The following is a 21,003-nucleotide window of genomic DNA, read 5'->3' as shown; positions in this document are numbered from 1 at the left end:
ATATGTCACAGTTTACTTTATTCTGCTCTCCTCACTTACATAAATGAACTATAGTGTCCTGCACACACTGGTAAAACATTTTTTTTTAATTATTTCTGGTGTTTGAATAATTTTTGGTTTGACTGTATAGTAAAAATTTCACTTGTGTAATGATGGACAGTAAAACCCCCTGAGCTAATCGGCTCTCTGTCCTCCACAGGTGTGTAGCGTGACGTGGAGGGAGGCTCATGGCTTCCTCATGGGGCCGGGGCCGGCTGTGGTGTCTGGGTCTGATTCTGGCCCTCGCGTCCCCGAACCCCTGCTCGGGTTGCCCACCGCGCTGCGACTGCGCGCCTCAGCTGCGCTCCGTGTCCTGCCAGCGCAAGCGCTTATCCGGCGTTCCCGAGGGCATCCCGACAGAGACCAGGCTCCTGGATCTAAGCCGGAACCGCTTGCGCTGGGTCGCGCCGGGAGATCTGGCTCCGTATCCGCGTCTGGAAGATGTGGATCTCAGTGAGAATCTCATCACGACGCTGGAGCCCAACGCCTTCGCTAGCCTTCAGGCGCTGCGCACGCTGAGGCTCAGAGGAAACCAGCTGAAGCTCGTGCCCATGGGAGCGTTCGCGCGACTCGCTAACCTCACCGCACTGGACCTGAGTGAGAACAAGATCGTCATCCTGCTGGACTACACCTTCCAGGATCTGCGTAGTCTCAAACATTTAGAGGTTAGTGTGTAAAATACTTTTAAAAGTCGCTTTTGGCTTGCTTAGTTGGGGACATTTAACATTTAAAGGTGCAGTGTGTAATATTTAGGAGGATCTGTTGACAGAAATGCAATACATAATGTTTTCAGTGGTGTATAAAGACCTTACTTAATGAAGCGTTATGTTTTTATTAGCTTCAAATGAGCATTTCTCTCAACACACACCACGGGTCCGCTTACATCGACATGTTTCTACGGTGGCCCTGAACGGACAAACACGTTTCGTCACTATGTTGTTCTTCATGATAAGAAGCGCTAAAGTCAGAGAATAAAACACTGACACAATGATGAACAAGTAACAATAATATTCACAATAACATCGTTTTACTGAATAATCAAGTAAACATAATTTCTTAATTGATCTTTGTAAAGAAACCTCATTGTTTAACTGGCTACTCTCTGCTGTCTCAGACGACGACATCACTTCCTGTCGGCCACGTAGCTTCTGTTGGCTGCAATTCACAAACTCACCACTAGATGCGCTAAAACTTACACACTGCACCTTTAATATTCAACAATATTATTGATCTGCCTCCATTGACATTATTTATTTATATTTATATATATATATAAATAAACTAAATTAATAACTTTTTTACAGCAAAAATGAACCACCACTGAACTGAAGCTGGACTATGACACTATTTTCTTCTAGAAACAAACTTATTTGCATTATTTTCCTGTTATCTCTGTAAAGCTGCTTTGAAACGCTCTGTATTGTAAAAAGCTCTATAGAAATAAAGCTAACTTGACTTAAAAGTCCCTTAAAGGAAAGTCTGTTCACTTTGCGGCCAGCTGTTTTTATTTCTAGGACAGGATTTACCAAAACAGGAAACTGATTAAATTATAATTAAATGGATAAATAAATGGAGCTGCACAATTGTGATTATCAAATCAAAAGCTGCGATTTAATTAAACTAGTATATAATCCTTTACACACGAGCAGCTCCTGATCGGGTGTTCTCCAGTTCTCTGAACAAGAATTTATGAGATGAATTAAAGACATAAATATTAGTATTGTAACTTGTAGTGTAACGTTATTTATTATTTTATTATTCATTATTATTATTTATTTTTACATTTGATTATATTGATCAGATATTCATTTTTATTTTACACTGCAATTTTAATTTATTTTCATGATGCAATATATAACTAAATAAGTGCAATAATATTTATGTACACTGAATATATATAGTCTGTGTACATAAATATTATTGCACTTGTTTAGTTATATATTGCACCATGAAAATAAATTAAAATTGCAGTGTAAAATAAAAATGAATATCTGATCAATATAATCGTAAAAAAAATATTTTAATTCAATATTTGTTGTTATTTGTTTATTTATTTATTTCCAGGCTAATCCAGATATTGTCCATTCACACACCATTCAATTAAAATGAAAATTAAATTAAAAGTTTTATTTATTTATTTATTTCCACACTAATCCAGAGATGTTGTGCTAGTATTCACTTTAAAAAATATATATATTTATATTTTTTCAAACTAATCCAGATGTTGTGCACGCATTCACAACAAATTTACCTAAATTAATTAATTTATTTCCACACTAATCCAGAGATGTTCTGAATGAATTTACAACAAATTTACAAAACATATATTTATTTATTTTATTTCTTAACTAATCCAGATGTTGTGCATGCATTCACAACAAAATTACTAAATGTATTTATTTATTTCCAAGCAATTCCAGATGTTGCGCATGCATTTACAACTAAATGACTAAAAATGTAATTATTTATTTATTTCCAAACTTATCAAGATGTTGTGCATGTATTTACAGAAAATGACAAAAAGAAAATTACTAAAATAAAAAATTAATTTGTCTGTTTGTTGTTTATTTCCAAGCAATCCAGATGTTGTGTATGCATTTACAACTAAATTACTATAAATGTATTTATTTATTTATTTCCAAACTTATCAAGATGTTGTGCATGTACCGTTATGTACAACAAAAACCTCAAATTTAACTCAAATGAAATTAAAAAAGCGCATTTATTTATTGATTTATTTACAAACTAATCCAGATGTTGTGCATGTATATTTACAGATAAAAAAATAAAAAAAAATAACTAAAATTAAAATGTGTCTGTTTGTTTGTTTATTTCCAAGCTAATCCAGATGCTGTGCATGCATTCACAACAAAATAACTAAAAATTTATTTATTTATTTATTTCCCAGCTAATAGAAATATTGTGCATGCATTCTGGAGAAAAACACAAGCTTTGGCTCCATCAAATATCATTGGTTTTTCTAGCCGAAATGTCCTTTTTCCTAACGAAACCACTTTAATTGCAGCGGTGATACCGATTCTGTGTGTGTTTTCCAGGTGGGTGACAATGACCTGGTCTACATCTCTCACAAGGCGTTCTCAGGACTGATCGGTCTGGAAGATCTGACCATCGAGAGGTGCAACCTGACGTCCATCTCGGGCCAGACCCTGTCGTACCTGCGAAACCTGGTGACGCTCCGACTGCGCCACCTCAGCATCTCCGCCCTCGAGGACCAGAACTTCCGCAAGCTTTCTGCCCTGAGAGGTCTGGAGATCGACAACTGGCCCTACCTGGAGTACATCTCTCCGCTGAGCTTCCAGGGTCTCAATCTCTCCTGGCTCTTCATCACCAACACCAACATCACCTCAGTCCCGTCAGCGTCCTTCCGGAACCTGGCCTACCTGACGTCTCTGAACCTGTCCTACAACCCCATCTCCACGCTCGAGTCCTGGGCCTTCCGAGACCTCATCAGGCTTGTGGAAATATTCTCTGCTCGTTTTACATGTCACGTGACCAGGGTTTGAGATGAACTTTTAAAATGCAACATTTAAAATTTCTACTAGCCAAAGAAAAAAAAGAAGAAGAAGAAATAAACCAGATTAACTACGTCACAGCATAATATATTTATAAAATTTGGATTTCATACATTAATTTCTTATTAAAACAAAATCCTATCATCCAGCATCTCCTCTTTCATCCTTTTCACCATAAATGTGTTCAATACAGGACAACGAACATCAAAACATTGATGTTGGAAAATAAAAATGTCTTTTCTCTTAAAGGGATAGTTCACTTTGAAATTAAATGTTGGTATGTTTTATCTTACCTGAAGTGCATCAAGATGTCGGTGTCTTTGTCTCCGCAGTAGTTTTGATATTTTTAGGTCAGACCGTTCTTGTCTGTCAGTCATATAATGCAGGTCTATAGGCACTGTCTCCAAAAGCATGCAGAGAAAAGTCCAAATTAAACAATTCCCCATCGTAAGTGCACATTGATGGCCTAAGACACGAAACAAGCGGTTTGTGTGATAAAACCAACAGTATTTATATCATTTTTATCTCTTTTACACAACCACGTCCAAGTGATCTGTTTACACCGGATTTCTTCCCCGGAAACTAATCTAACCGCCTTCGATTGGACGTTGCATTTTTAAACTCAGCAGAAACGCGTGTGATTGGCTGTACGGCTCAACGTATGCCTTTGATTGTTCAGGTCAATCACACGCGTTTCTGCTGAGTTTGGAGACAGTGCCTATAGACCTGCATTATATGACTGACAGACAAGAACGGTTTGACCTGAAAATATCAAAACTGAAACTACTGCGGAGACAAAGACACCTACATCTTGGATGCCCTTCAGGTAAGATAAAACATACCAACATTTAATTTCAAAGTGAACTATCCCTTTAATCGAATGCTTTTTAATCTTCGCTATTGCTTCAATGCAAATGAACAAGCGCGCCGGTATTTGTTGTGTAGTGACGTGTGTGTTCAAGTAAGCAGATATGAGCAGATTCTGCACAATACACTGTATTTAATATATATCATGACGACTCACGGGTATTTGTGCTAAATCTGCACAGATTTGTCTCACACGATTCACGAACTTACCCAGCAAATATAATAAGTAACACACCAAATTGTCTCGTGATTTGACAGCGTTACCGCCACTGTTGATTTATACACGCATTTGGCGTGTGTTCATTTCAAACCCTGCGTCATGTGACCATTAACTTACAACTTACAAGTGTATTTTACGTGTAATCGGTTCCCTAAACATGCTAGTACAGCTTCATCTGCTGAAATCAGGAAACACTCTGAAACTGTCATAAATATAATGTGTTTAATTAGCACTACATACATGTAAATAATGATAACAAACGGTACTTTATATTTATACATTTAGAAGACGCTTTTATTCAAAGTGATTTACAAAAGCAATTCGTTAACAAGACAATGCCAGGTTTATTTGACAATAAAAAATATTTTTATTTATTTATATATATATATATATATATATATATATATATATATATATATACAAAATTATATAAATATATATAATATTTATTACTATTTTATATATATATATATATATATATATATATATATATATATATATATAATTTTTAATATAATATAATGTAATATAATATTATATAAATTTGAATTGTTTTATTTATACATAATAAAATATGTTATATACATATAACATCTATAAAATCTTACATTTTTAAGATAAATATATATATTTAGGGCTGTAAACGATTAATCGAATCAAAAGTTTGTGTTTACATAATATGTGTGTGTATTGTGTATAATTATTTTGTATATATAAATACACACACATGCATGTATATATTTAAGAAAAATGTGTTATTTATATATAAAATAGTTCTATTTATATATAATATAAATAATATAAAAATATATATGCAGTATATAAATGCAAATATTTATCAAATATATACATGCATGTGTGTGTATTTATATATACAAAATAATTATACACAATACACACCCATATATTATGTAAACACAAACTTTTATTTTGGATTCGATTAATCGCGATTAATCGTTTACTTTTTTTTTCAGGTTAGTATATATTTTGAGAAACACAAGCAATGTCTCTATCTAGAAGGTTCTTCTACTGAAAAGACTTCTGTTCCTTTAGTCACACAACTGTACACTTCTTAATCTGGTCCGTCTCCGTCCGAGTGCATCATTCCACATGTTGCTCATTAAAACCCCTTCCACTGCAGTCGTAATAACGACTCTGTCCTTGTGTTCCAGGCTGAAGGAACTCCACATGATCAGCACAAACCTGCTCACGGTCGAGCCGCACGCGTTAGGAGGCTTACGGCAAATCCGAGTCCTCAACCTGTCCAACAACGAGCTGGTGACCCTGGAGGAGAGCTCCTTCCACTCGGTGAACAGTCTCGAGACGCTCCGAGTGGACGGGAACCCGCTGTCCTGCGACTGCCGTTTGCTGTGGATCCTCCAGCGCCGACGGACCCTAAACTTCGACGGGAAGATGCCGGTGTGCGCCGGGCCTCCGGAAGTCCAGGGGTTCATGTTGAGCACCTTCACGGATTCGGCGTTATTCGATTACTTCACTTGCCAGAAGCCGAAGATTCGAAACCGTAAGTTGCAACAGGTCACGGCAAACGAAGGCCAAGCGGTTTCGTTTCAGTGCCGTGCAGAAGGCGAACCGGTTCCGGTGATTATATGGATCTCGCCTCAGCGAAGACGAATCACTCCTAAATCAAACGGGAGGGTTACGGTTCTCCCGGGCGGGACGCTTGAGATTCGATACGCACAAGTGACGGACAGCGGTACGTACATCTGCATCGCTAGCAACGCCGGCGGAAACGACACGTACTTCGCAACGCTAACCGTAAAAAGCCAACCGGCGGATTCAACGTTCGTCTCCAATCGTTCGCTGTACGCGTCGGACTTCAACGACACCGGGCTCAACAGCACGCGCGTGTTCCTGAAGTTCACGCTGGATTTGACCACCATCCTCGTGTCCACGGCCATGGGTTGCATCACGTTCCTCGGCGTCGTGCTCTTCTGCTTTCTCCTGCTGTTCGTGTGGAGCCGGGGACGCGGACAACGCAAAAATAACTTCACCGTGGAGTATTCGTTCAGGAAGGCCGAAGGACCGGCCACCACCACGGGAGCCGGAGCCACGCGCAAGTTCAACATGAAGATGATATGAAACCACGCAGCCAGGGGCCCAATGGGGGAAGCTTAGAGCCCAACGCTCACACACACAGTGCTGATACGCAGAAAAACACACACACGCCGGCTATGTGCTATATTGTTCTAAATTGTATTAACTAAAACTATTTAAAAAATAGTTGAAAAAAATGAAACATTTGTTTTAAATTTCGTTTTAAGTAGAAGTACTAAAATTAATACAATTAAAATTAATAACTAGGCCTAATAAAAAAAAAAAACTATAATATAATTATAGTTTGTAGTGTTTTTGTTTGTTTGGTTTTATTTTTTAATTGCATTTTTTTTTCATATTTTCATATATATATTTCAGTTTATTTCATATATATCAGTAAATTATTATAATTTTTTAATATATATATATATGTTTTTATTTTTATATTTTCTGTTTTAATTTTAGTTTTATTAGATTTGGTTTTATATTTTTTTCAGTGTATTTAGTATATATTAGTATATTCAATACATTTAATAATAAATATAATTGAATGTCAACTACACTTTTATATTTTTTTCTGTTATATATATAGCAGTTTATATCTTAGTTTTTATTATTTTTATTTAAGTTCTAGTTTACTTATTTTCAGTTTTATTAATTTTAGTACTTCTTTACTTGAAACGAAAATCAAAAAAAAAAATGTTTTATTTGTATTAATGTACTATTTTTAAAATAGTTTTAGTTAACAATAATAAACACTGCCTTTGGAAACACGTCGCTATTTCTATTGCAGCTGATGGTTAAAAATACGCTAACACATTTATTTAAGTGCAAAACTTTTGCACTTTTAGGAGCAAATTGCATTTGGGAAAACTCAGATTTGCATTTATTAACTTTATTTGCATTTAAGACTTTAATAGGTTTCCTTTCACCGCTCAGATCTGTCATCTTAACGCTGCTGAGCTTCCAATGAGTTTTATAAAAACTAATGGCAAGTAAATCTGCTCTTTAGAGTTGCTCATTAGCATAGTGATTTAGAGACAAATGCAGCGGAGGCAATTTCCATAATGCGCTCCTCTAATACAACGCCCACTTCCACACAGCCACAGCTGAGAGGAGAACACAGCCGGCACTAAATTACACGTCAATCGATTGATTTCGCAAATCGTAATGGTGTGTTTGATTTGCACCGAGCAGCAAACAAACACTCATTGGATTGGCTCTGCGTTCTGCGATGAGAACTGTGTGAGTTGGGTCACACACACCGGCCCGATCGCTGCTAGCCAGAAGCACTGCCGGGTTTATGAAGCCAAGCCTTCGCTTCTGACTGCAGGTTCATGCGCCTAAACCGGGTCCGATGAGGTCAGGGTTGCTGATGATTACCCACAACCCCCCTCTCTCGGCCTCGGTTCACACGCGCGCCGCCGACGACCCACTGGCCTTCATGGGGGCAGGCGCCTGGGTGTCGAGTCCACTGGCCGTCACGCGCAGAGGAGAACATGCACACGCACACTAAAGCCATATGTTTATAAGAGGTTTACAGCAATAGATCGACCGCACTTTGATTCATATTCAAATATTGCATAATAGTGCATATTTTATTCCCTTTACAATAAGCTTCAAACACACATTTGAAGATGAAGATGAATAAACACTGTATCGAATGCATTAACTAATGGGACCTTATTGTAAAGTGCGACCGCGATAGATCGACCGCACTTTGATTCATAGTCAAATATTGCATAATATTGCAAGTGCATATTTTATTCCCTTTAAAGTAAGGTTCAAACACTTAACGCATTTGAAGATGAATATAAATAAACACTGTAACAAATGCTTTAAATAATCGGACCTTATTGTAAAGTACGACCTTTTTATTTTTCAACTTTAATCCTTATAATAAACTAAGGTTACACTTTATTTTAAGGTGTCATTGTTACAGTGTAATTATATATTTAAGTACTGAGGAACTAAATAGGGTTAGGGTTTGGTTGAGGGTTAGTTGCATGTAATTATGCATAATTTACTGTTATTACTATGGTAACATGTAACAAGGACACCGTAAAATAGTGATTCATTAATGCACATTTATCGTTTATGCATCATCACTGTGAATTCATTTTCATTGCATTCGCCACTATTTGCTATAGAGTGAAATTGCACATAATAATAATAATAATATGGCATATAGTATATAATGTTAGATGCATCTCTTCAGGATCTAGATTCGCTTGCACTGAACGTTTGCCATAATGCACAATGATGATTCAGCACACATGCATGCTTCTCTCTCATCCTGACGGTCTTTGTTTCGGCCGGTGTGTGAAAGTCTCTGCTTCTCCTGCCCAGTCCCCCCCCCCCCCCCACTCATGATGACACCCCCACCACCCCCACCCCCCGACTGGGTCTCAATGAGGGAGGGTCCCTGGCTGGTGACCACGGATGTACATGTCGCCCATCTAGTCCATGTGTCTTTGACTGTAGAGGGTATTATATTTCAATCATTCGTTTCAAATGTACTTTGAATTGTTTATTTTCTTTTAGTGTTTTGAGAAAAAAAGAAAAAAAAAAGCGTCAACCGAAAATGCAACTGAATCTGTTCTCAGCACTGCCGAACATGAGGTTTACCGAGATCTTCTAAGCTGATCTCTGACCGGCAGCTGGTGTTGAGAACGGATAAGTTGACCAATACGCTACAAGAGCCATAAACGAAGATTGTTGTAACTTGTGTAAGAATGTGTGCAATATGACAAATACAGTCAAACCTGCTGGATTCACTTTGAAACATCAGTGAAATGTGTTGAATCAAACGTACTCCAATAATCGGGTTTATTGACAACTTTAAAAAATAATATTTACATGATGTTGTTGTCATCCGAACAAGATTCGCCTTGTAAATGTTACAGTTTTTATTATCAATCAGGGTTATATTCTCGTTGCGGTACTGCACTGTTGTCTTGATGGGCGAAGGCTTTGGGGGACAGAGAGGAATTGTTGATGCTCCGTTGAGTTTGACTTACATAATAGACTGAGAGTCCTGTTGCAGAGCTAGTCATGCTTTGCTAACAATCTAGTGCACTCGGTATTGGCTCCTAATGAGAAAAGCATTCTGCTTTCACGATGCCTTGTTTTGGTGTAATCCGAAAGCAGTTTTCATGCGTATATAAAATTAACACACTCGCCAAAGCCTCAAGTGCGAGTAAAAATCATTGTTGGCGAGTGTATGAAACGCTGTCACTCATCATTTGGCCTTGCCGAGTGAAATTGCCTATTCAAGCGCAAGAAGAAGCGAACTCGAACTCGAAGGGAACTCGAATTGTTACTCATTAAGTTTGCTGTGTGCAAACATCCAAAGCGCATCCAAAATGTATCCATGTAAACATAACCTAGTCAGTTATGTCCTAACGTTAAAAAGTTGAGAAATAAAATGCATGTGTATCAGTGTATTGGGTCCATGCATTCGCTCTTAAAGTGACAGTAGCCTCATATTCCTGAGCTGTCTATGTTTTTAATGTTAATAAAACAACATAAGACAAACAACAATCACTCATTACTCTTGATTGAATAACTTTTGTAACTTTAAAAAGGATTAATCTATTTCGTGGCTGTTAAAAAATATTTATGGCCAGTAAATTTACTTAACAGGTGAAATATGGTTATTTATTTCAGTAATTCAACTTAAAAGCTAAAACGAATATATTGTATAGACTCATTACATGCAAAGTGAGATATTTCAAGCCTTTATTTGTTATAATTTTGATGATTATGTCTTACATCTTATGAAAAATAAAATTTTGGGGAAAAAATAGAATTTTGTTTAAAGGTTTTCAGCTGTAAACCATAATCATCAAAATCATAACAAATAAAGGCTTGAAATATCTCACTTTGCATGTAATGAGTCTATATAATATATTAGTTTCACCTTTTAATTTGAATTACTGAAATAAATGAACTTTTGCACCATATTCAAATGTTTCGAGTTTCTCCTGTAAGTGTGTGTGTGTGTGTGTGTGTGTGTGTGTGTGTGTGTGTGTGTGTGTGTGTGTGTGTGTGTGTGTGTGTGTGTGTGTGTGTGTGTGTGTGTGTGTGTGTGTGTGTGTGTGTGTTACCACTAACACTAGAGTATTTCAAATCGTGTATTTCTATTTCGTCTGTTCCCTAGAAGACAGAACAGTTTGAAACCGAGCGATCACACTTTAATAATTAGTGTAATCTTTGATGACATTAAGTGGTTAATTTCATCTTGTGACGATTAAACAATATGATATTATCAAATTAGTTATGCTGGCATCAGTTGGGCCTTGTTTCTGCGTGACTTCCAGCTGGTTTGCCTGTATTTCATGTTTCAAAACTGGGACAGATGAGAGTCTGATGATTATTAGCTGAAGTAAACATATCAGGTTTTGTGACCCTTATCTGTTTGGTTTGACTCGTTTCATTGTTCTCAGACCTCACCGACATCATCCACAGTCAGTAGGTACGAGTTGTGGTCGTGTGATGCAGTAGATGTTGTCCATGTGGCCTGTGATTCGATGTTGTTGAACTGTTTGTTTAGTTAGCTCTTTCTGTTAGCGCTAGCTAGCCGTTAGCCGTTAGCCGTGTGCAGTCAGTCACAGTGTTTAGGTGTGGTGATAATGATAACGATAGAGCGAGAGATCGGAGGCTCAGCCGGGATTAATCCTCGATCGCCCGGCTCCCTCTTTCCCAACCCTTCCTTTCTTACATCTAATCTTATCAATCGTCCATGAACTGGATTCAGTGCGACGCTCTTCTGTGCTGAAAAGACACTGTTCAAAGCTAATCCGGATTATAAGGATTTGTAAAGCGTACTCAACATATTTGCTCACTTTTACGAACTTTTAATCCACTTTGTTTGCTAAAATGCAGGATGATACCAAAGGGTTGAGCAAAATTCAGAATTTAAGAATTGACATTGACCACACAACCACATAGTTGAAACTTTAATTGCTTTTCAATTAAAGTTTTGACAAATTAGATTCATTTAAATGTATTCCTGTAACTAAAAGTTTAATATTCTGACATTTATTTAATTCGTAAACAAGAGCATTCTGGGAAATGTGGTGTTTTAGTATCACTGATACTATTATAGTTTATTTTTATGTATTTTATATAATTGTTAACCAAAACCAAACCAACTTAAACCAAAAAAAATTGTTTGCCTTTGGCAACTACCTGAAATAAAATGATTTTTACGTTTATTTAATTGTTTTATGTTTATTTTTTACATTATTTTTTTTTTTTTTTCAAGAAATGAAAAATATTTGTAGGCTAATGTTTTTTTTTTGTTAGAAATAATAACCCTGCAATAAAATGAAAGTTCATTTATTAAATGTAATGAGTGTAAATTGATTGATTGATCAATTGATAATCAAATGTTTAAGAAAATATATGTGATGTTTATTATTTTTTTGCTCTTCATTCAAATTCTACATTGCAATTTTGCATCAGGAATTGAATTTGGTTTTGAAAGGCATGTCAATTCGCCTCCGAATGATGCTCAACCCTCCGATACAATAAGCATTGTGCATTTACACAAGACATGAGAGTCTCTGATTGTGTGATCATGTATGAAATTATGTGCCAGTCTTTTATTTGCTCTTCTTCAGCATCACGTGTTCATCTCTGAGCACAGCGCCCTCTATTGAGTGAGTGTCTCTCTCTCTCTCTCTCTCTCTCTCTCTCTCTCTCTCTCTCTCTCTCTCTCTCTCTCTCTCTCTCTCTCTCTCTCTCTCTCTCTCTCTCTCTCTCTCTCTCTCTCTCTCATAAGCACCATCAGCATCTGCCAACATTCATGCACAATATGGAGATGCTGTTTTATGGTTTTAAGACGTTGAATCTCCACTAATCCGGTTTGCACTGACTGTGTTCAGAATGAAATACTAAAATACTGCCCTGCATAAATGCTTACTATTTTTATTTTTATTTTAAATAGTGTGTGAAGATGTATATGCAGTGTGCAATGTTTTAAACGGTGCTACATTGTCAGTGGGATGTACATTATAATGCATTAGTCATGGAAGCGCACACATGTTAGTGCAGACGCATGTATTATTCTGAACACAGCCACTCATGACTCCAGAAGCACAGCTCATGTTTTCCTCAAATCAGAGATGGCGTGTTCAATAAAAACTGCTGTCTCATAAGCTCGATCTGCTTTGTGATTTGATGTTCAGAAAGTAGGTCTCCGGGTCCCCGGGCCCCTCGTCAGTCTCTCCTCCGCCGGCTCTCGATTCTGATGCTTTCTGCAGATAATCCTCATTTACAGACACCAATTTACAGTGAAAAACGCTAATTTTAACAGCTATACATCTGTATACGTGTTCTTTTATTTCAGCGTTAACCTCATATTACACTCCAATAAAATAAGCTTGAGTGCTATTAATGATGATATTAATATAAATATGCTAGTTAATGAGATGCGCTGGAATGAAGGTCAGTTAAAGTCCCCCTGTGGTTGAAAATCCAGCTTTTAATGTTTATGTGTCTATGTGGTGTTTTTAATACGCTTTAATAAGACAAACCATGTGTAAGTTCATAAGTCGACAGCATTGCTGAGTATTTTCTGCTTAAAACTGCAGTGAACCAAAGACAGTCTCAAAAACACGGTTTGAAATCGCTGGTGTTTCTGACGTCACACACTACCTTGTAACCAATCAGATCAACGTGTGATCGTCACCAGTGGATCTCTGAGTGAGTGGAGGCGGGGCTAATTTGCATATTCATAGAAACGTGTAACCAATCAGATCAACGTGTGATCGTCACCCAGTGGATCTCTGAGTGAGTGAGTGGAGGTGGGGCTCATTTGCATATTCATAGAACCGCGCATACTAAATGAGGCGAGGGTGTCGAGTTACATTCAAGATATTTTAAGGCATAAATATGTAATTTTGATTATCAAATATGAGTTTTAAGGGATGAAATGATTGACCTCATGGGGACTTTAACTGATTTTCCACTCTTAAAGTTAAAAACGTCTTTACGTGCTTTAAGAGAGATGTATTTTTTTGGTGATCTACTGTACAGTCGTGTTCTTATTTGCTCTGAACGGGAGCGTGTAGATTATAAACCCGTGAGGGGAATTTTATCCGTGTAACTTTACTGCCATCCAGTGGCGAAACCAGCGAGAATCTCCATCCACGATTCTCAGGCTTTGAAGCTCTTCTTCTTCTTCTGCCATATGCTCTCGAATCATTTTATGCACATATAAATATGACTGTTATGGCAGAAAGTGTCATCGTCGAATGGTTTTTCTACCTGTATGTTCATGAAACTCTCGACCTTTAGTCCTGTGGCAGTTCAGGTTTATCTAAGATAGAAACAAAACTAGTCTTTAGTGCTGTGGGATGCATTTTTTTTTTTTTTTTTTTTTTTTAACGAGTTAGATAAGATTCCATTGAATTGACTGTAGTAAAATGTGTGTGAAACTCAACAATGGTTGATATTTCTACTTGTATTATTAATTAGGTTCAGGAATGCTGTTCTTCAGGGAGTTTCCAGTTGGGATCTCTGCATGCCTTGGATTTCTTTTTCTTTAATATTTTTTTTTTTTTGTGACATTTTGAGCCCCAAACTTGCCAAACGCACCCCTGTACTCCTGTCAAATCATCTGACGTCTTTATTGCTCGCTGTAAGATTGGATGAAAACATTGTTTGACTCAAAATGTCTGAATATGAGCCATATTCTAGAGAGATGTTTCCTATAGCATTCAGACTTTGAGTTTGAAAATATTTCAGGTATGACATGTTTTATGTGATTTTTTTTTCTTTCTTCTTCTTCTTAATTTAAAGCAATATATTCTTGTCTTTTGCTTACTTTTGCAATGAGACATTGTTCTTTGTGGACATTCAGTGGCATTAATAAAGTTACTGAGCTCAGATGTCACTTTTATGTGTTTAACCTTTGCTAAACCAGGAGGTTTTCAGCGCACATGATGAATGACAGTCGTCAGAAAATACCGTTTTCAACTCTATTATTATTTTATTTCATCCAATCTCACAGCAGCCTTGTCTATTATAATGTGTATGAATGTTGTTTCAAGTGTTTATCTGTTATTTTCTATGCATTTGTTTTATACTGTTTGTCTTGTAAAGAAAAAAAGAGTCTTTTATTCATAAAAGCATGTTGTACCCTGTTCACTGTCTTGACTGTTTCTTGTCTGTTTGCGTGTGTTTCATTAATTTAATTAAAGGTGAATTATTTTAAGATACGCTGTCCTAATTTTCCATTGATGTCCCTTTTCCCCTAAAAACAAAAACAAATATTTTTATCATTTTGTATAAAACCATTCCATACGGATTCTTCTCCAGTCCAGCAGAGGTCAGAGTTGTGCGTTGCTTTGCTCCCACCACTAGGTGTCAGTGTCGCGCCACGGTGTTTCGGTTGATTCACTCAAAAGATGAAACAAAGTGATTTTCCCCCAATTTTTTATTGACTTAATTATTCAAAACACACAATTGTATTTACCCATACAGGTCTTTTTAGTTCATTGATGTTCTGTAACAGTTATCACTCAGGTTTAGCCAACTTTAAAGGACTCAACACATGAACTGTCAGTCACTGTACAGGCCTTCATAACCACTGGGATCAAGACTGGGAAACGAAACCACTGTGATAAGCGATGTGTAAGATATCCAGCTTTGTGGAAGTTTAAATTATTTTTGACTAAATCTCAAACGTAAAAACTGATGCAGCACTTATTCACCTTTAGATGTGAGATATAGCCATATTCATTATTTTAGTTTCCTAGTTGGAAGTCCAACTGCAAGTGGGAAAAATCGAAATTATGCCATACTATCATATATTTATTAGATGAAAATTCATAATAATCATAATTTCGACTTATCTCAAATTACTTCGTATGGCATAATTTTGACTTTTTGGTCATAATTACGTTTTACCAAAACCATTTTTTTAAAAACCTATTTGACATAAATGGCCTTCCATAACACACAATTTCAACTTTTCATCTCATAAATAAGACTAAAGCATCATTTTAAAAAAAATGTCATAATTACGATTTACATAAGCATGATTTTTTTTTTAATTAGCCTATGTGGCGGAAATGGCCTTCCAAAACACACAATTTAAACATTTTAATCCCATAAATATGACTATGGCATCATTTCGATTTTTTTTTTGTCATAATTACGATTTACCAAAGCATGATTTTATTATTATTATTACGGAAATTGTCTTCAATAATACTGAGCGAAAAATGCTTGTGGGTATTTTACGTGGTATGTTATTGCACTTTTGTCACGCGAAACTCCCGCGCAATTGCCATTTGAATTTCGCCCGCGAAATTTCGCCGAGCAACGGTAAATGCGACTGCGCCTGCGCCATTATTCTCTCAGTTTGTTTATTTTGTTTGTTTGCTCTGAAGTTTCTCCGCACGCTATATTTACAGGAACAACGATCCGGGCAGAAGAACACACGGTTGTATTTGTGAGTTGAGCGTATAGGCACTTGTTTGGCGAGTCGTAGTGATATTATATTTGATATGGGATCCGCGTGCTGTGTCTCCTCATCAGGCATTTAATCATAATACCCGGAGTCACATGAGGATGGTGTAAATCGAGGGAAGTTTTCGGGAAAATGAGAAGGAAACTCTGTCCAGATGGATCATATTCGTCCACAAACTACAGGTAGGCTAAAAAAACGACTCACTGATTCACACGTAAATTTGTTTACCTTGTAACATTATCTCAATAATGAACGGAACAGTTCCCTCACGTACACATTTAGGCCTAAAGTTACTCGTCCAAACCGGTTTGACCTTCTTTCTTCCACGAACAACAAACACAAACGGAAATGTTTAGTTGAATGAGTTTTCAGGGTTGCCAAGTCCGCGGTTTTTAAACTGTCGAGGTGGGTTTATATTCTACCGATGATAAAACTGTGCTAGATGTTAATTTTTGTGAATGGTAATGAGACTCATGTAAGCACCTTTATGAAAACAGAATGTTTATGATTATTAATATAGTGATTTTCTATGTAAACTATGTAGGCCTATAGGTGTACGTGGCATATTTTGATTTTTTATATTTTGGCTATTGTTAATTTGTCACTGGGCAAGTTTTGCTAAGTAGACCTGGCAACATACTATGAATGCAGTCTAATAGGGTTAATTCACCATTTAATAATACAATTAATTTGTATTTGGAACAATTTTAAGGTGAATTAACCCTTTAAAGTACCTGGAAAAGGATCACATAAGGTCAAACTGTTTTGGTCTAAAAGCCTCTCTCAGTAAAATTACTAAAATCTGTTCTGGAATACAGTTACCATGGCAGTCGGCTAAAAAAAAATCTATATTCTGCTTTGTGGCCGGTTTAAATGCTCAGCTGCACTTCATCGCTCACAGCGTTTCTTTCCCAGTCTTGAGTCTTTACAGCGACTATCTCTCAATTGTTCCTTCTCGTCTTTTGTTCTTCTCCTTATTGGAAATTGATTGTCTTCTACCATCACAAAGACACATGGTTCTGATTGATTCTCTGGTACCAGAGGAAGGAGGAGGATTCGCCCGCAGGGTCTGGGATCTGAACACACTGGGAGATGTTTATCCGAGAAAGATGATCAACCACACGAGTTAAATCAGAGGGAATCTCACTAAAGGATATGTCCAGCTCATATTTCAACCCAAATAATACAAGGAAAGGAGAAACTATATTATTGTATACAATATTATTATATATTAACCCTTTAACCGCCACCGACGGGTCATTTTCCAGCTTTATTTATGCATCTTCAGAAAGAGAACTGGTTTTAAAAAAAGGAGCCGAAACAAGTGATAAAATTATTTCTTATGCATGTTGTAATCTTTTGTTCAAAATGTTGATTTATTTAATTTTATGCAACTTAACCACATTCAAGTGTTGATAAAAACAATGCATTAAGCTTTTTTTTAAGTAGAGACTTTTCTTTCTTTTCATATATTGCATGTTCAAATTTTTCAACAAAATATTCTGGAGGCCATTCATTTTTGTGAAAATTATCCCAAAAATGTTTTTAATGGTGGCTGGCAACTTTGAAAAACAAAACACCGGCAGGGGAAGAGTTAAAAGCAGAGGCTCGCTTCTTTCTTTTGATAAGTTGCATGTTCAGATATTCATACATCAAAATATCCTAGAATCCATTACATTTTTGTGAAAATTATAAAAAATTCTGGTGGTGGGCCTATAAATTATTAGTATTTTTTTGTAATTTTAATTATTTTAATGTATTTATTGAATAATAATTTAATTTTACAATTATTAAGAAAAGTGTATGATGCAAAAAAACAAAAAACAAAAAACTTACTGTTCATAAAAAGGCACTTTTTTTCTTAGTGCAAAATATTTTTCATTGAAATATGACCCAGACATTTCTCAGTGAGATTCACCTCATAATTCTGTTCCTAAAGAAACAATTAGACCCTTGATTTAACTTCATGTATAGCGTTGGGACAGAAGGAGAGCACAATATTGTCAATCAGAGCAGATCGACGAAGTGTTAAATAAATAAATAAATAAAGAATTTGTGGATGATTTCGTCAGACCCGACTGGACGGATCCGGTTCCTCCCGCCTCGCCCTGACCGTGACGTACGAGTCGTCCTGTCTCTGAACAGTTAGATTAATATCCATGCATAAAAGAATCCCCAGCGTTTCCCTAACGACAGAAGAGCTGGTTCTCATTATCTTTTTTTTTTTTTTTTTTTTTTAAATATCAGGATCACTTGAACACGCACAACAAACACTAATAATTCAAACTTAAATGCATTTTCATATGGACAGAAACATGGCTCAATAAATGAAATTAAGAGAGAGAAACAGAAATGGAACTTTTAAAATAAAAAAATAAAAACAAGTATACATCATGATATAACTTCGGTCTCTAAAAGCTCATTTCGGTGTTTCTCATAATTAAAAAAGGAACTAACTACACAAGCTTTGGATAATTTCAGGCAATCTTGACTCCCGTGGTCTAAAGTTTCACACCAAAAATGTTTTCTAGTTGCTCTTAAATGTTCAGTAATCGCTGACCTCGACTTAAAAAAAGTAGATTTTGAGTGAGCATGCCGAAAATCAAGAGTAAATTACTCAACTCAACAAGACAAGTACAGAACAGTAAAAAGCTTCAAGTCACAATATTTCCAAAACTATTATTTCGCAGTATTATCTTCTACTATCATCGTTATTGTTTCGTCAGATTACCTTTACATTACAAGTATTTGAGGTATATCAGAATTATCATTGTCAACACATGCCTGCCAGCGTGAAATGACATGAGTGGTCGGCGAAGCGATTCGATTGGTCGGATGTCTGCGAGTATGACCCGATGGAGGCTTGTGATTGGACGACCACTGACACTGCAGGTATACCTCAGTTTTACACACAAATGTCACAAACACACACTTCCGGAATACTGTAAATTACACAAAAATAGCTCTGTCGGAAGTGTGTGTGTGAATCCAGAGGCATATCCACACGTCTGCGCACTTCATAGAGAAATAAATACACGTAAATAATGCAGAAAATAGAAAAACAACAACTTTCATAAAAAAACAAAGTGCTTCTGTATCAGAATGGAAACTCCTTTTCTATGCAAAATATGCAGGTATGTTTTTAAAAAAGTGTGTGTGTGTGTGTGTGTGTGTGTGTGTGTGTGTGTGTGTGTGTGTGTGTGTGTGTGTGTGTGTGTGTGTGTGTGTGTGTGTGTGTGTGTGTGTGTGTGTTCAGAGCAAATCCACCCGTGGTTGAAGGAAAAAGGCACTCAACTTGTCCTGCATAGTTGCCACTTCCTTCACCGTGACATAATGCAGTCTGACTACTCTGTGTGTGTGTGTGTGTGTGTGTGTGTGTGTGTGTGTGTGTGTGTGTGTGTGTGTGTGTGTGTGTGTGTGTGTGCGTGCTAACAGGGAACGTTCTGGCAAAGTTATAAGCAAACGTTCTTCCAGTAACATTAATATAATGTTCTTTCTTTCAAAGTTATCTGATCTTTAATAATTTTCTCAATGTTATTCATACAACGTGGAACGTTTATTTTATTTTTCTGAAACATTTCAGTCGGACGTCCGTTTAACGCATTTTAAATGTTACTAGTTTCGGAATGTTCAGAGAACATTCAAAAGTAACACGTTTGCAAAATGGAATGTTCGTATAACCAAGTTTTTTTTTTTAACACATTTAAAAAAATGGCCATTTTGAACATTCCGGAAAAAAAAAAATTGTTTTATAACTTAATGGGAACGTTTAGAAGAGCTACTCACGTGTGTGTGTGTGTTTAAGTAAATGTGTTGCTACACTGAATCACATTTTTGTGTGTGTGTGTGTGTGTGTGTGTGTGTGTGTGTGTGTGTGTGTGTGTGTGTGTGTGTGTGTGTGTGTGTGTGTGTGTGTGTGTGTGTGTGTGTGTGAGTGATGATGATGAGGATGATGATGAAGATTAAACTGGCAGGCTGAAGAAGAATCTTTGGTATCAGTGGCTGTATCACACACACCACTGTGTTTCTGTGAGGTAGCCACATTGATTCTCACTACAAACGAGGTGTGTGTGTGTGTGTGTGTGTGTTCGCTTTTTTCACATTTTTGCTTCACATCAGAGTTTGTTTAGAAAAAAACACTTGCTCTTCTCCGGCTCACGACTCTGTAATGCTCAATGCTTTCTTCTAAAATGCTACAGACATCGGCTGTCTTACCCGTCTGACAGAGAGACAGGAGTTAAGCAAAGTTCATCAAGAAGGGCCTTTTTTCACCAGCAGGAACTTTTTTTTTGTTTAGTTTTTTTGTGGATTGATAGAAGAAACAACAAAGAGTCGCTCTGTCTTTCTCAGATCCGAGAGTTCAGGGGTCTCCGGAAATATACACAACAATCCCTTGTTTCTTGTCGTTTCCTTCACAAGGTGCTTCTTTACACATAGTTTATGCTCAACAAGAGTCCAGACGTTTAATACAAACTTTGTGTCTATGTAACTTTTTACCCGCATCGTTATTATAGAGGAATAGAGAGAGAGAGAGAGAGAGAGAGAGGGAAGAAAAATTAGAGGAATATTTACAGATTCGTATTCAGTACGTTTTGGTAAATGCTTTGATTTGGTTTCCCAAAAACAATCATCGGGACTCGGGAACGAGTGTTTTTTTTTTTTTTTTTTCGTGATTTGTGGGACTCTCCGGTACCGACCCGCACAGACTCATGGGAAAGGAAGGGAGTCGGAGCCGCAAACATCCTCTATGATTATCGTTAAGGCATCTGTCGTTGGCACTCAATTATCATACAGTGACATTTTAC

General features: G+C 36.7%; 1 protein-coding gene across 1 annotated transcript; it reads left to right on the top strand.

Moving 5' to 3' along the window:
• Nucleotides 1–227: 227 nt before the first annotated feature.
• lingo3b (leucine rich repeat and Ig domain containing 3b) lies at nucleotides 228–6,759 on the top strand (the record flags this gene model as incomplete). The annotated part of the gene is made up of 3 exons (XM_079612936.1): nucleotides 228–704; nucleotides 3,096–3,511; nucleotides 5,832–6,759. 3 exons carry the CDS (start codon nucleotides 228–230, stop codon nucleotides 6,757–6,759), a joined length of 1,821 nt encoding a protein of 606 aa, XP_079469062.1.
• Nucleotides 6,760–21,003: the final 14,244 nt, after the last annotated feature.

The sequence above is a fragment of the Phoxinus phoxinus genome (genome assembly GCF_949152265.1).
Source record: "Phoxinus phoxinus genome assembly, chromosome: 5".
Classification (NCBI taxonomy): Eukaryota; Metazoa; Chordata; class Actinopteri; order Cypriniformes; family Leuciscidae; genus Phoxinus; species Phoxinus phoxinus.
The sequence above is the reverse complement of the archived record's forward strand: the minus strand, read 5'-3'. Positions and strand labels throughout refer to the sequence as shown.